The sequence below is a fragment of the Paramormyrops kingsleyae genome, chromosome 13 (assembly GCF_048594095.1).
Source record: "Paramormyrops kingsleyae isolate MSU_618 chromosome 13, PKINGS_0.4, whole genome shotgun sequence".
NCBI classification, from domain to species: domain Eukaryota; kingdom Metazoa; phylum Chordata; class Actinopteri; order Osteoglossiformes; family Mormyridae; genus Paramormyrops; species Paramormyrops kingsleyae.
In genome coordinates this window covers 12,955,480-12,971,177 of record NC_132809.1, presented here as the reverse complement: position 1 = coordinate 12,971,177, position 15,698 = coordinate 12,955,480, and the positions used below count along the sequence as shown (strand labels likewise).

The 15,698-nt window shown below is 44.3% G+C and overlaps 1 protein-coding gene across 1 annotated transcript in view; it reads left to right on the top strand.

Moving 5' to 3' along the window:
- Positions 1 to 7,086: 7,086 nt before the first annotated feature.
- The window catches only part of pdhx (pyruvate dehydrogenase complex component X), a 30,785-nt gene continuing 22,173 nt past the window's right edge, over positions 7,087 to 15,698 (top strand). The window contains exons 1-3 of the mRNA XM_023842212.2: positions 7,087 to 7,255; positions 9,895 to 9,978; positions 12,959 to 13,059. Of these exons, the coding sequence (XP_023697980.2) occupies positions 7,120 to 7,255; positions 9,895 to 9,978; positions 12,959 to 13,059 (321 nt within the window). The 5' untranslated portion in view covers positions 7,087 to 7,119. The remainder of the gene's footprint in view (positions 7,256 to 9,894; positions 9,979 to 12,958; positions 13,060 to 15,698) is intronic.

The following is a 15,698-nucleotide window of genomic DNA, read 5'->3' as shown; positions in this document are numbered from 1 at the left end:
CGAGCGGGCCGACAGTGGGGATGCCACAAGCAGCAGGGCAGGCAGGAGAGACGTCAGAGGCAGTGGGGATGTCACAAGCAGCATGGCAGGCAGGAGAGACGTCAGAGGCAGTGGGGATGTCACAAGCAGCAGGGCAGGCAGGAGAGACGTCAGAGGCAGTGGGGATGTCACAAGCAGCATGGCAGGCAGGAGAGACGTCAGAGGCAGTGGGGATGTCACAAGCAGCAGGGCAGGCAGGAGAGACGTCAGAGGCAGTGGGGATGTCACAAGCAGCAGGGCAGGCAGGAGAGACGTCAGAGGCAGTGGGGATGCCACAAGCAGCAGGGCAGGCAGGAGAGACGTCAGAGGCAGTGGGGATGTCAGAAGCAGCAGGGCAGGCAGGAGAGACGTCAGAGGCAGTGGGGATGCCACAAGCAGCAGGGCAGGCAGGAGAGACGTCAGAGGCAGTGGGGATGCCACAAGCAGCAGGGCAGGCAGGAGAGACGTCAGAGGCAGTGGGGATGTCACAAGCAGCAGGGCAGGCAGGAGAGACGTCAGAGGCAGAAGGGCGAGCGGGCCGACAGTGGGGATGTCACAAGCAGCAGGGCAGGCAGGAGAGACGTCAGAGGCAGTGGGGATGTCACAAGCAGCATGGCAGGCAGGAGAGACGTCAGAGGCAGTGGGGATGTTACAAGCAGCAGGGCAGGCAGGGGAGACGTCAGAGGCAGTGGGGATGTCACAAGCAGCAGGGCAGGCAGGAGAGACGTCACAGGCAGTGGGGATGCCACAAGCAGCAGGGCAGGCAGGAGAGACGTCAGAGGCAGTGGGGATGCCACAAGCAGCAGGGCAGGCAGGAGAGACGTCAGAGGCAGTGGGGATGCCACAAGCAGCAGGGCAGGCAGGAGAGACGTCAGAGGCAGTGGGGATGCCACAAGCAGCAGGGCAGGCAGGAGAGACGTCAGAGGCAGTGGGGATGTCAGAAGCAGCAGTGCAGGCAGGAGAGACGTCAGAGGCAGTGGGGATGCCACAAGCAGCAGGGCAGGCAGGAGAGACGTCAGAGGCAGTGGGGATGTCACAAGCAGCAGGGCAGGCAGGAGAGTCGTCAGAGGCAGTGGGGATGTCAGAAGCAGAAGGGCAGGCAGGAGAGACGTCAGAGGCAGTGGGGATGTCACAAGCAGCAGGGCAGGCAGGAGAGACGTCAGAGGCAGTGGGGATGTCACAAGCAGCAGGGCAGGCAGGAGAGACGTCAGAGGCAGTGGGGATGCCACAAGCAGCAGGGCAGGCAGGAGAGACGTCAGAGGCAGTGGGGATGTCACAAGCAGCAGGGCAGGCAGGATATCCTGAACCTTTTGGGACTCCAGGCAGCACAGCCCAGGGGGGTAGGGGGACTTGCTAAAGTAGGGGAGACTAGAGGCAGTGCAAACAGTTAGTTGAGCACAATATGTAAGCTCCGGCAGATATGGCTATGGCTGCATAAGTAGGCGGGAGAAGCAAGTGGGCGAGGGCAGAACTTTGGGCTTAACATTGGGGGGGGGGGTCCAGGGGGTTGTGTTGGCTGGTTTTGATTTTCGGGGGGTTACAACCCCATCCCATCCATAATTTACACCCATGTACAGTCCCTGAACATCAGCACCTCAACAGGAGCTAAGCCTCTGTGTCTGTGTCTGTGACTGTTACTGGTTCAAGCCTGGCCTCGGCATATCTGCAGGTCCTTGAGCGAGGCCCTTAACCCCCAGCTCCCTCTCTGGGCACTCCTATGGGTCGCTGCCCTTCACACCCAGAGAGCAAGGTGGGGGAGGTTTAAAGATAATTTCCCCACAGGAATCAGTAAAGTATATTTTATTATTAATTCCACAAGGGAGTGTGAAGCTAGACTGACAGGCTGACAGTTCAGCTCATTCAAAGCCAGCTCTACACCTCACACTATAGGTCTGACTGGGAGTGAGCAGTTAGCTAGAACTAGAACTAGAGTCCCTATAAGCTAAACTAAACAGGTGTGTTTTTATTCTAGACTTGAATATTGAGAGTGAGCCTGAATCTCCCACATCGGGTGGGAGACCATTCCACAGCTGAGGAGCTCTATAAGAGAAAGCTCTGCAGCCTGCCGTAGCTCTTTCTACTCTAGGTACTAATGGATATCCTGCTCCTTGAGACTGAAGCAGACAAAGACTTAAACTTGAGCTGTATAAATGTATGCATATATATATATATATATATATATATATATATATATATATAAAAAAAATCTGACATTTGCTCAGAATTAGAGATTATCATCAGAATGACTATATATTCCTCCAGACACTAGTTGGCAGTATTCACATGATTAAAGTTTGATTTCTCAGTAGGTTTTTCACTGAAGTCCATGTCCATGGACCATAGACCGGATTAGTCTCCATTTTTTATTTTTGCTTGGACCTTAATCTATTTACTTTTATTTATTGTTTTTTTGGGGGGGGGGGATGCTCCTGTCAGCCTCAGATAAATTAAAAAGTCACCAGTCACTACACTTGTCTCGAAATGTCAGACAGCTTATTGCCCCCCCCCCCACCTCAGACACCTCAGAGCACGGTGTCCCTCTCTGGTTCATTCTCACGCCGGCGGATCACAGGCAAATGCGCTGCCTCCCTATACCATTCACACTTTTATCAACAGGACAGTGATTGTTGCAGGGCTTGTTATCGGTCCTAACGGCCGGCCCATTTGCTCATTAATGTCAGCCTTATCGACTCTCAGCCAGCTGTCACACCTGCCATTGTGTCACCACAACCTCAGAGAGGGATTATACATCCAGCTCTGATTGGATAAGAAGGTATGTAAAAGAGGTGGTTCCTCTACATGCATATGAATATACGATATACATTAATGCATACAGATGAGGTCTCAGGTTTCCGCTAAAGATCCAAATTACTACGAATAGGCATTGGCATCATGTTTTTAATGTAGTTGTTGGGAAGATCATATTGTAGAGCTCATGGTTTGATACCAGCTGTCCATTTCTCGCAGAAGAATATTGAGGAAACACCTACAGCTCTCTCCTGGCTGGCTCAGATGTAACCTTGTGTTGATTGCTGTGGCTACCATGTTGTGATAAATTTTATACTAAGTAGGAGAGCTGCTTTCCATTATATGACTTCATTTGAAGGTACAGGGATAGAAACAGCTTTGTCTGTATGTAAAGGGCGGGAGCTGGACAGTGAATGAAGAAGGCGCAATGTCTGTGGCTAAACATGAATGCTTCTTAAACGTTATCTTTCTACAAATGCCACCCATTAATCATAAAATCTCACTGGTGAGCTGTGGCTGATTATTTCTAATAAAAACAGACATAAATGTTATTCTCAATAAGAATTAAGGGATATGATTGTATTTTGCATAAATTAAAGGAAGGTGGTGCAGTGGTTACTGCTGTTACCTTTTACCTGTCGGTCCTGGGTTCGAGACTCCTTGGCTGTAGGTATGTGAAGTTTGCATGTTCTCCCCATGTTGTTGTGGGCTGCGCTCTGGTTTCCCCCCACAATACAAAAACTTGCTGAAGTGCAGTTACCAAATTGCCCATTGCAGTATGAGTGTGCCCTGTCATGCGTTGTGCCCATAGCTTCTGGAATAGAATCCAGACCCCCTCTGACCCTGAATGGGACAAGTGGGCACAGAAGATGGATGAAGGACAGAGATTGGCAGCAAACCACTTTGAACAGAACAGCACAAACCAGAAAGGTATAAAAGAATTAAATGGATGAAAGACCCACAGAGTCACTACAAGGTGCTCTAACTGCCTCCCATGAGATTTACAGCCGTAAATGTGACAAAATGTGAAAGGGTTCAGTAAAAGGGTTAAACAACAAAATTATTTACATTTATGTTTCTATAAATCACATCAAACTCTGTATTATAACCCTGTACAGGATTGGTATGGATGTATTGTTGATAGTATAAGTTATTAGAATATAATGGCTTCATAATTCAAACACAATACTTATATTCAATATAAAAATATCATAAAAGAAAGTTGGGAAAACGATCAAGATCTCTGTGAGAATGGCTCCTAAAATGTTATCTGATCTTCAGTTGGCATAAAATGACAAAAGCAAAAAAAAAAAAAAAAAAAGTTATTCCAGAAAGACGAGAAAGTGTAACTTTAAAATTGAAGCCTGGATCCACATGGATTCTCACATTCTTTTTCTGTTGCTGTTCTCTGCTGCCCAGAGGAAAATTACCTCTGATGAAAGCCTCCAACAGATCGCTGAGCTGTTAGGCAAATGGCCCCAACAGATACAAACTCAGGCACCCTCAGTACAAAAGTGATTTCCCTAACGGACCATCAGCACTGGGCCAAGTCAGGTATCTTCACACCTTGCGCTCCAAAGATAACCGTTCACGCATTATTTATTCATATATTACTTCAACACTCCTAGCTACATGTGCACCACTTGAGCATGAATACCGCATGTCTCTGAACTTTTGTTATTGTTACAAATAGAGTGAGATTCACAATACTGTTGGGTTATGAACATCAGACCAATTCAAATAATTTCTTATGTAATGAAGTACAAAAGGTGAATAATGAATCTTGAATTTTGAACTGTCAAAGTCTTTGTGTATGTGTGTGTGTGTGTGTGTGTGTGTGAGCCTTCAGGCTGAAAATGTGCTTATGCAATGTATGTAAAATTCCTGAGAAAAAGGCACGATAATTTCCTTGTTGGTTTGGATCCTTGCAACACTGCAGCCAATTGATACAAAGGTCACCTGCTAAATCACACCACACTCTCGCTTCCCGCCATGCATCTCTCAAGGTGGTCAGCAGGGGGTGTAGTGGTTAAGGGGCCAGTCTTGTGATGCCGAAGCTGCAGGTTCATAGCCTGAAAACCTTTTGGGTTGAGCTTGCCCTACTGAGCTGATCCAAAATGAGCCCCCAAAGCCGGCCCAGCGAGCACAGTTAACCCACTGGTTTGCCTGCCTTCTAAAACCTGTTGTAAAGGATCCCCCAGGCCGTGCCGTGCTCCCACGCATGGAAGGGTGGCAAGGGCCCGGTGTTGGAGCATCTGGTTTCAGCCAGAAGGAGAGGCGACCGGCGGCCCATTGTCAGTCGTCTCCAGAGTGGCCAGACCACATTCTGCACATCTATGGTTTCACTCCCTTCACTCCCCAAAGATGCCAGATCCCCCCCCCCCCCCGCCCCCCCACCAGACAGAGCCGTTAACATGACGGTCCTTTGGCACTGGCTGCCACAGACATGCCTGGGTCCACCCACAGCAGAGTAAAGCACTTAACATGTGTAATTACATGTTATATGTATTTCCAAAGTTAGATTTCACTCTACAGTGTTGACCAGAATCAAAGGTTTCTTACAGGACAGTCTAGAAATTCATCTTTTTCTTCATTGCAAGTCTACAGACGGCTTTGCAGCAGCTGCCAAGTACTGCATCGGAGACAGGCTCCCCCAGCAAAAAAAAAACATCCCCTCTTTCTGAAAACCTAACTAAATTATAATAATTATTATTACTATAATATTAAAAAACACATGCTCTGAGCTGTTCCACCACCCCATAGAACTTAAAAGACCCTTTTTGGTGTCCCTAGTATTATTTTTTTCTAAGTTATTGATTCTCTATCGCTACATATCAGTTAATTAATAAGTTCATTGTTATATGCATGGTAAAAGTCAGGTTACCCCACTTAATTAAAATCTTACTCTGCATGTTCCAACTGGGCAAAGTTGACACGGATCAAACATAAGACACTATTTCATATCTTTCACGTTGATAAGATAATCGCCAAATTTGCATGAAGGGTGCGTCTGGCACGATTAATTTGATTTTTTTTTCTTTTCTACGTGTTAAAGGAGAACACAGTGATAGAAGCTGCTGCTGCGTTACGAGGGAAACGATAACCAAAGCGATCGCGATAAATGGGAGCGTGAAGGCAGCGGTGCAGCGAGCCAGTGCTCCGGCGGATTGCTCCTCAGAAGAACCATTGTTCACAGGCCAGATACCCAATCACAAATTTAAAATAATAGCTCTTATCATGTCAACGTCGCACTCAAAGGTCCCATTGTGGTATCTGGTGACACACACTTTGCTCTCGCCTGTAACAGATCACGAGGCGAGACTCCATCATAGATGCGCTGAACAGCCCCGAAAGCACCCCCCCGTTCAGTTCCAAAGTGCTCCACCCTATTAGGGATATTTAGCATTTTTATAGTAAAATCATAACAACCCCAAAAGCCATCCACTGTTGCACCTTATACATTAATTAATCCATTAATTAATAAACTATTCCTCCGCCCGTTTCAGAATGAAAGGACAACAATATAAACAATATTAATCAAACAGAAAATAATTTTGCTCCGATTGTCATGTTTCGACAGCACCTACAAAGCCTTGCTTTTTGATTGGTGTTATCGTTTCAGTATCACAATCTCCAGAAGTTTCTGCTGCCACCTACCGTCCAATAACAACATCGATTTTTTCGTATTGACAAGCCGGTCCTTGTGTAGAAAATGGATGGATGGGTTGGTTAGTAAGATGAAACTTTATTGAAATCTGGGGCACATGACAACCAACCTAACGATTTGTTTTTGCAAACAATCAGAAGGTTAGGGAGGAAAATTAAAACACACAAGAATTATTTAAGTGTCACATATATATTTTTTCCACGTATACTGTAAATGCACGAGATGATTTAACCTTTCATTTCGAACCTTTTTCGAAATGGACCACAACCTGTGTGCTTCCCGGATTTTGGCATCATAAACTCTGCAAGCCTACAAACAACAATCTTAAAATGCTTGTGTAGGGCAATTCATTTAGACGCATTAAAAGCAATAAATGTGTTGCCCAAATTTGGTGAGTTTCCGTATTAGTGACTGTTGACGAAAAACGCGGAAGGACCCAGGAGGTCCTCAACTAAAATAGCGCAGTTCAAGCAGATTGCCTGAATAAAACACACTGCAATGTGCACAGAAACACGGGTGAACAAGCACTGTGTAAAATTTGACAAGTGTACAGTTATTAAATATATCATTGCGTTTTGGAAGTTGTATATAAGAATTATGAAATTGGCAATAAACTCGATTATGATAGAATATGAGGTAAAACTAGGCATTTTCTGGGGGCACGTGTCATCGACTAGGACACAAAGATGGCGGCCTCCTTGCGGCTCGGACGTCCGGGGATAATAATTGGGCTGAGATTACTTAAAGTACAAAATGCATCCAGGATACAGCAGTTGTGCCGAAGCAATTTAAGGCATTTTTTCTTGTCCCCATCATTCCTGGGTGAGTATTGTCACACAGCTAATCACACCTGCTTGTCTAAGGCGATTGGTGGTTTGCAATCTGCATAACCTGCTGTCATTCTAACACACAATATGAGATAAATCGGCCACTAAATGGTGTTGTCAATAAAAAATATATAGTTAGAATTATTGGCATCTTTAAATTGCACATAGAGCATGAATGTCTCCTGCGTCGAACTGACATCCCGTCCAGGGTGTACCGCAGCCTTGTGCCCTGTGTTGGTTGATTGGATGGATGGATGGATGGATGGGAGGGGTAAAATGCATAGTCGGGTTGCAAAGCTGAGCAGAGCATTGAAGAATTGAACCGACGAATGTCGACGGGTAGTGTAAAACTGGTCACATACGGTTTAGATGTAGTATACGTGCGTGTTGACAACGTTTGCATCTTCTGCATCAAGTTCAGCTGTAACCGATTAATAGTGCATTGGTCATGATCACCAATCTTTTAATAAAGGTTATCGGTATTCTAAGATAAAATTAAGACACCTTTCGAAATGCAGTTTATATGAATGCATCATCATCCGGTCGGTAAAATATTTTTAATACACTTGCGAGGGATACAGTGCCTGGAGGTAATAATTGCGTTATGATAATACAATGTAAGGTAAATTGGGCCTGCATTGTTTTTGCCCTAGGTGGGACTACTTTTCAGCGCAGCCCACTGAAAACGTGTTCTATTGTAAGATGACGGCTCTTCACAATTGACATCTGCTTGAAAATACTGAGCTGGCCTGACTGAAAATATTCTATATTTAATTTTCTCCAGGCAGTAATAAACTGATAGCCCATTCCCACTCGAGTTAAGACACAGTCATCCCCCCCCCATTGCACTGCACTTAGTGAATCGAGATAAATTCAGTTATATTTACATTATTTCGGGAATTCATTGAAGTAAGAATTACATAAGTCGTAAAGCAGTCTGCGTCTGCAGGCATTACTTCCATCTAAAGCGACATCGGGGTACATTTCGCTTACCTATCAGTTTTAAACTTTATATGTGTGCGGGACAATATAATAATGGCCTGTAGGGGGCAATCGCGTCTCAAAAACACCTGGACGCTCGCTCTATTAAACTGCGCAAGTGATACCGAGCTCATCACGTTGGGAGCATCACTTGTTTTCACTGCAGCGTGAATTCTACACCATGCAAGTTAAGCTTCATTTTATCTGACCAGTATTCATCAGGATTTATGTTCTTTGGCAAATGTTACTCTTGTAGTTTTGTGCCAGTTGTTGTTAATGTTTCTGAAATCTGGGGTGACAGGGGGGACCAGTGCCTATCGCAGGAACAACAGGAACCAACCCTGGGCAGTCGCCAACACAGTGCAGGGCACACACACTCACAAGGCCAATTTAGACTCGCCAATCAACCGAACCTGCACGCTTTTGGACCGAGGGAAGAAACTGGAGCACGAACACAGGGAGAGCGTGCAAACTCCACACAGAAAGGCCCCGGGACCGAACCCAGGACCTTCTTGCTGTGAGGCAGCAGCGCTAACCGCTGCGCCACCGTGCCACCTGGTTAATTTCATGAAGAGGCTAATTTCTGAAGCTGAATCTAGTGCTTAGCCAGAAGCACTGGCCTGTCTGTTGTTCAGTGCAACTTCAAGCTGTGTGTTTTGTCATCTTTCTTCCTAACAACTGCTGCAGCTGTGTTCAGTCATACGTTCAGGAGCTTCCTAGTGGTCTTGTAACTTTTTTTTTTTTACAGATTTTTACAGTTACTATCTGGAGTCTTAAATTTTCAGGCAGTTCCTTTCATGTGGAGCCCTAATGGATTTCAAAATTGTAAATATTCTTGCGTTAACAGCCTGTTTTGAAATCCTTCTTGACCAAAAGTCTCGCTGACAAACATGCAGGCACTCGGCCATATGTGGTTTCGTCAAAGAGACTAACAGCTTGCGCAATTCAGTCGAATAGAAAATCGCATCATGGTTACACTCATTTTTGTTTCACTGAGTGTCTGTAATTCCAATGTGGTCTGACTAAACTAATTCCTTTTAATTCTGTATAACAGCGTATATCCTGCTTAAATTAAAACACACACAGTTATTTTAATGTTAATTATACTGTTTGGAATCATTAATGTTTCTGTAAAATAGACCCAACTCCTCGTTAATGAGAATCATCAGAGGAGAATGGCCAGACTGATTAGGGTTAATAGAATGACCATGAGTGCAAAAATAATGGCACAATACAGCAGTGTTGTGTATAATGGCTTAGCTACACTTGAAGTGATTCTGGAGGTAAAAGTGGGTCCTAGCCGGTACTAACTAGGTGAACCTAATAGATTTGATGCACTTAGTCACTTTATCTATAAATGGCACTATAGGTGTGTGTGTGTGCGCGTGCACAAACATACACTCGTATACATAGACAATAGACATGCATACATATTCACACATACACACTCACAATGCCATAGTATAAACACAAAGTGAGTGTGTGAAAAGAAAAATCCAGGATGCACAAAGAACATACAAATGTAACTACATACATACTTCTGAATCATCTTCGTCCATCCCGGTTCTAGTTTTTTTTCCCCCAGTTCAGCACAGTATCACAGTTTCTCCCCTTTGTGACTGACCAGTTCCTGTTTCCCTCTGCTTCCTTCAGGGGCACCACCTATTAGGCTGCAAATGCCCGCGCTTTCCCCCACCATGGAAGAGGGTAATATCATCAAGTGGCTGAAAAAGGAAGGTATGACCTGAAGAGCACACCTCTTTGATGGCTATAAATAAAATGTATAATCATTTAGTTTTTTTCTTTGTCCAAATGCTCATTCATTGGCTTAAAGAATGATTTAAATTTTTATTAACATAGCATAGTGTCTGTTCTCCTAGCTCTTTATATCTTTACAGCAAAGATTTTGCTATGTTTATGAATGTTTGATGTATTCATTACATAGTTATTCTGCTAATTTCCAGAAATGTTTGAATACTCATCAGTGTCTAAAATGGGTGAACCTCGGACAGTAATTTTGCCGTTTGTTTTCGGAAGATGAGGTTGGTTGGGGGTGACGACAGTTAAACGACCACAACGCAGACAGGGTTCCGTCGGAAGGTCAGTGTGTCGCAATCATAGTCATGGTGACATGGGGATTCCAAAGACGCGACAGATGAGCCCTTTAAGGAATGCAGCCTGTAGTCAGGAGAGTGTTAATGGTTTCCAGGCCACGTTCTCCATTGACACAAAACGAGTGTGCGATACAGGGTGTAGAAAAGCTTAAGGCATCATTGAGGGAGGGAAACAGTCATTAATCCTTGGAACACGGCGGCCCTTAGAACAGGGTGACATGACCACCGTTTTGAGCACATAAATCAGCGTTAATAATGAAATTACCTCCAGGCCTCAAAAGTAATTAGTGTCACAAAAAGACCCCCATAAATGTAAAAAATTATTACCGTGATCCTACCCTCTGTCAAAGAAGTGTTTAATCAGATAAATAGATGGACTTCATCATAATACCTACTAACAAAGCTAATACATTCTTCTCACTAATAAGCTGGTGCTAAGATCACTGCACAGAACAGCATATGTGTTAATAATTGGTGCCAAAACTAACATTAAAGTAACTGAAGAGATGGCACTGAAAAAAATGGTGATGTAAATGGAATGAAATGTACCTAAATGGAACATTCTGGCAGAAGGCGCTAATGGGCTTTCATTTGTAACCTTTGTCACCCCTGACATCCCCCTGTGGGAAATTGCCTGCTGGCTATTTTGTTGGCTGTAGAATCGGCTGCCTTAAAAAGACCCTTTGGGGCCATCGATAGACTTATTGGTAGGTGTGTGTGTCTGTGTGTATATTACTTTGTTAGGACCAAATGGGACAAAAACCATGTATTTTGACGGTGCTGGGGCCACCTTTTCAGTCCCCACAAGGGGAAACTCAGTCTCATAAAAATCTGTGCAATCAAAAAACTAAAAATTCCAAAAGCCTGGTATTTGGTTTGGTTACTTATGGTTAAGGTTAGGGCTGGGTGGGTGTTAGGGTTATCATTGTTGGGATCAGGGCTATGCCCATAGAAATGAATGGACGGTCCTCACAAAAGTATGAATATGAATGTGTGCGATGATATACAGAATAAATAGTACTAACACTTTAAATTCACAGACTTTGAGCATTTGACCTCTGGGGTCAATTTCCACCAAAACACATTAATTTCCGAGCCACCCCTGGCCCTTGGAAATGCCCTGTAAGGGTAAGGTCAGACCCCAGGGTGCCCATTGCCCCTCTGGGGCTGAAGCTCGCCTTTCATCCCTGCATGACAGGAAGAGGCCTTCTAGCGTCGTGTAGCTTCCTCCTGCCGCAGAAACCGCTCCGCTCTGTCCTTTACTGCCATTCTTTATGCTGCTTTGAGTTTCTCCCTCACCTGGTTTATATTTTAAATGAAAGATTCCCTGTCTTGTGCTCTTAAATATTGAATTATAGCTCACTGGATACTCGGTGATTTAGCCACTTTTTAAAACTTGTGGGGTCACATTCCTGTATGTCTTTTTTCTTCTTCTTCAAACCAAACCGTCTGCTTGTGTACTTTCAGTCCCTAGATCTGTCTTAGATTAAGCATCACATATTTTCCCTTATGCTACAAGAAGCAGAGCGAATACACTAATGCAGCTTTTAGATCAATGCCCAGTCTTTCAGGCAGGCCCCCAGATGTTATTGAATAAGTAAATGTCTGTTTGCTTTGTCTTAGAAACAATATCTGCATCCAGTGCAGTTCCCCTGCATTACAGCAGGAGGTGCTATAGCATGCAGATGACATTATAGGCCTATTAGTGTTTAGCAGCAGATTGAAAAATCGATCTCAGATCTATAAATAAGCTGGCCTTGGCATTCCTGATTATTGAAACTACAGGTAGGCGACAAGGTGAAGATATTCAAGTCATGAGACATTCATTTCTGTCTTGCTCTGGCTTTCTGTCTGTCAGCCGCTAGTCTGTTGTGCTGCTTTTAGATGCTGGGCCTCATTGCACATTGGGTGTGCCGAGTTCCTTAATATCATTCACATAATGGGTGCAGGAGGGTTTGTTATGAAATGTTATCATGTTAGCCAAACTGTTGCACATTTCCTGCATTTCCCTTATCCAAAACCGCAGAGTGGTTAGTGATTTAGGTTAATCAGAAACATCTAGTATTTTATTTCTGCCATTACAGTTTAAAATAAAAGTTTGGTTCAATGAAATTATAATATTAGAGTGAGTTATGACATAATGTCCATCATTTAATCTGAATTTGACACACATATTCCAACAGTGATTGTCTGTCTGTCAGATTTGTGTAGTCTTTATATTACTGTTAAACTGAGTAAATACATTGTGAAGTGAAGTCGATTCAAGGCAAGATCAAATGCTCATTCCAGTGTTAAAGAACTTCACACATTCTCTTGTAAAATGCATTTAATTGTTGTGGGTCCGGATCCGTTCTAGTGCAGAGTCGCACTAAACAACACTGTATGTTATGCTGCTGGTATCTAAAGACCTGTGGTGACTAAGGTGGGTCATGCTTTGTTAATCCTGCATTTTCATCATCAAAATCTTAATTTTTCAATTTATTGCTTTTTATTTCAATTTGGATTAGTCAAAATTATACCAAAATGTGAACAGTGTCTGCCCAAAGGCCTACCAGAGATTTGGAAATTACATGTCTTGTAAATCCTGTGTACTTCTCTGCTAGGTGAACCTGTGACAGCAGGAGATGCGTTGTGTGAGATCGAGACCGACAAGGCGGTCATCACCATGGAATCCAACGACGATGGTGTGCTGGCCAAGATTTTGGTAAGCGATGCGTGTCCGCTCTAACCGTACTATCTCCTTGACGTTACCGGAATGGGCATCTCTTGCCACACCATGTCTGTAGCACCGTGTGACCAGGGAAAAATCAATGTTTTGATTATCAGTCACGAATTACTAACTATTGTCTTAGTCACCTGGTTATAGATTGGAAACATACTACACTGAGTTACTTGGCAAACCCATTTCATAAGATAACTTAACTTAAGATAAGATAACGTGGTTTATCCACGTTGCCCCTGATTTACGGCTGGGTTCATACATCAGAATGGTCGTATGTCAGAATAGATAATTGCGCTAACTTCTTGGTGTGAGAATGAGACTGGAAGATGAGTGTGAGGCTGGGATGGTCACACTGCCATACAGTACAGGCAGTTATGGTATGGTGTGCAGAGCACACTGGGTAGTGTAGTGATTCCAGGCACCACAGTTGCCTGAAATGTATTTTTTTAATGCATTTCCTTAATTTTTTTCTTCCTTTAAAAGCTTTGGCCCTATATGTGAGTCGTCGTACATCACACAGGTTCTAAGTTGAGGACAGTCTATATTAGCGAAGGTGGTGCATGGTTGTACAAAATGAGTAGCCATAATTTTTATATATTAGTATTTTCCCCTGCTGGTTTTGATCAACCATTTAAAAGTTTGAAAGTCTTGTGTGGGAGAACTCTCCTCCTGTCCGCTGGCCTTTCTCTATTACAGAAGCTCATTAAGCTCGTTGGCGCTGGAGACTGGTAACCAGGCATCGCGTCATGGTGTTTGCCGTGTCGAGATCAAAGGTTGCTCTTTTGTTCTTATTTAGGCAGTGAATGGTTTTCCCGCCCCCCAAAAAGAATACTGATAGCGAGCTTCACAATTGTCTGGTCACTATCTCCTCCGGTCTTCTGGCTTTGCAGACACCACAGCTGGAAATGGCTTACAAGTCCCCTTCTACAGGCAGTGTTTGTTTAGTCATTTATAGCCTAGTTGACTCTCAAACGATCTGCACCTGCTGTGTTTGCTCTATCACGTATTATCACTTTTACGCACCTAACACCTGTAAGAAGCATATATAATAAATTTACCGTATAATTCACCATGCCCGTTGTTCAGCCCCAGGTTGCCACATGCAGCCAAGCGTGGCCAAAGGATGTTTAAGGAGGACACCTCAAAGTTGGTTGTAGTACATTTGTGGGCTAGTAGGAAGGCCTGAATGCCAAGCAGCCCTCCGGATGGATAAGCTGTGAATCTGTGCCACAGAAGCATTACTGAGGATTCATACGCGACTCTATGTGGATAAAGGGCTCAGTCACTTTCCCTCAGGCCGAATGGCATCACACTTAACTAATAAAGACCTTCTAGTCTTGGCAGTATTATCTATTTGTCTGCCCCTCTTGTCTTCCCCATTCTCTCGTTGGAACGGTCTATGCCGACCAGACTGTTAACCGTGCTGCTAGAACAACAGACATTTGCGTTCTGCTGCCTGTTGTATCATTCATTAGTCAGGCGGATTTACAGCAGGATATACCCTGTGACGGCTCTCCCAATGCGCTCCCAGCAGAAGCAGTCTACAATGCATTGTTTGGACATGTAACACTTCCATCCTTCTAGTGAATTGAAGCAGTTTCCATGGAAACCTTGAGGGAAAGGTGGTCTGGGATTGATAACCCCCTTCCACTTCTCAAGACCTCCAACCCAGCAGAATGTTTGAGCAACAGTACATTCTTCTACAGCAATGAAAACAACAGGAAGGTTTACATTTATCAAGTCAAACCAGTGGTGGTTTGGCTGCTAATGTGTCTCACTATTTCAGTTTTTTAGAGAAAGTGAAATTAAGTGGCATGTGAAGCCATTCATTTCATTTTAAAAGGTGCTATTTTTATTCTGTTTGACTCTGTGGTGTTATGGTAACGAGATTTGTTGTTTTTATGTTTACTTCCACAAACTACTGTCATGATGTTAGGGTTAATTTTCCAGGAAAGCTGCCTGAAGCACAGTCACTGATAGACACCATGAAGCCATACTGCAGATGTGTAGGTCCGTGCAAAAGAAGTAAAAATTAATAGGACTCTGATCATTTGGACGGCCGCATGGGTCGCTTAAGTCGGCGTTCTGTGTTTCACCCACGGTGTAGAACTCCCGATATCCGCTCCATTGCCGCTAATCTCGCTGCACATTTACGGTTGTGCAACCATGCGTTGAAGCGCAGCTTCCTTATAGCTTCTCACGTCTTGGGTGAATACTCTGTGCGCTTCGTGGGCTTAGCAGTCAGGAGCTGGTCTGACATAAAACGCCGTCTAGCTCATTTTAGGTCTGGGTCCCTGAAGTCTCGTAAGCGGACTAGACATGCTGGCTGCCTTCTGCTAAGACCACCTCATTCATCTTCTTGGCCAAGAGCAGTCACTAAGTAGCTGGGAAAAGCCAAAATCTTCTTAGCGCCACGCTTCCCCCTGTCTTGCCAACACCAGCGTCATCCTGCTTTGGCTCGCGCCGAATCAGTGTCCGGTCTTTCCAGAATTTCTACACCAGGCCTGGCACGAGTCCATTTGAAGGGAGATGGCTGTTTCCAGAAAGCCGTAATCGCATCTCTGTGTGTGAGTGTGTGCGCGTGTCGTTCACTCGATAGATATTCGCACCATCGACGCTGC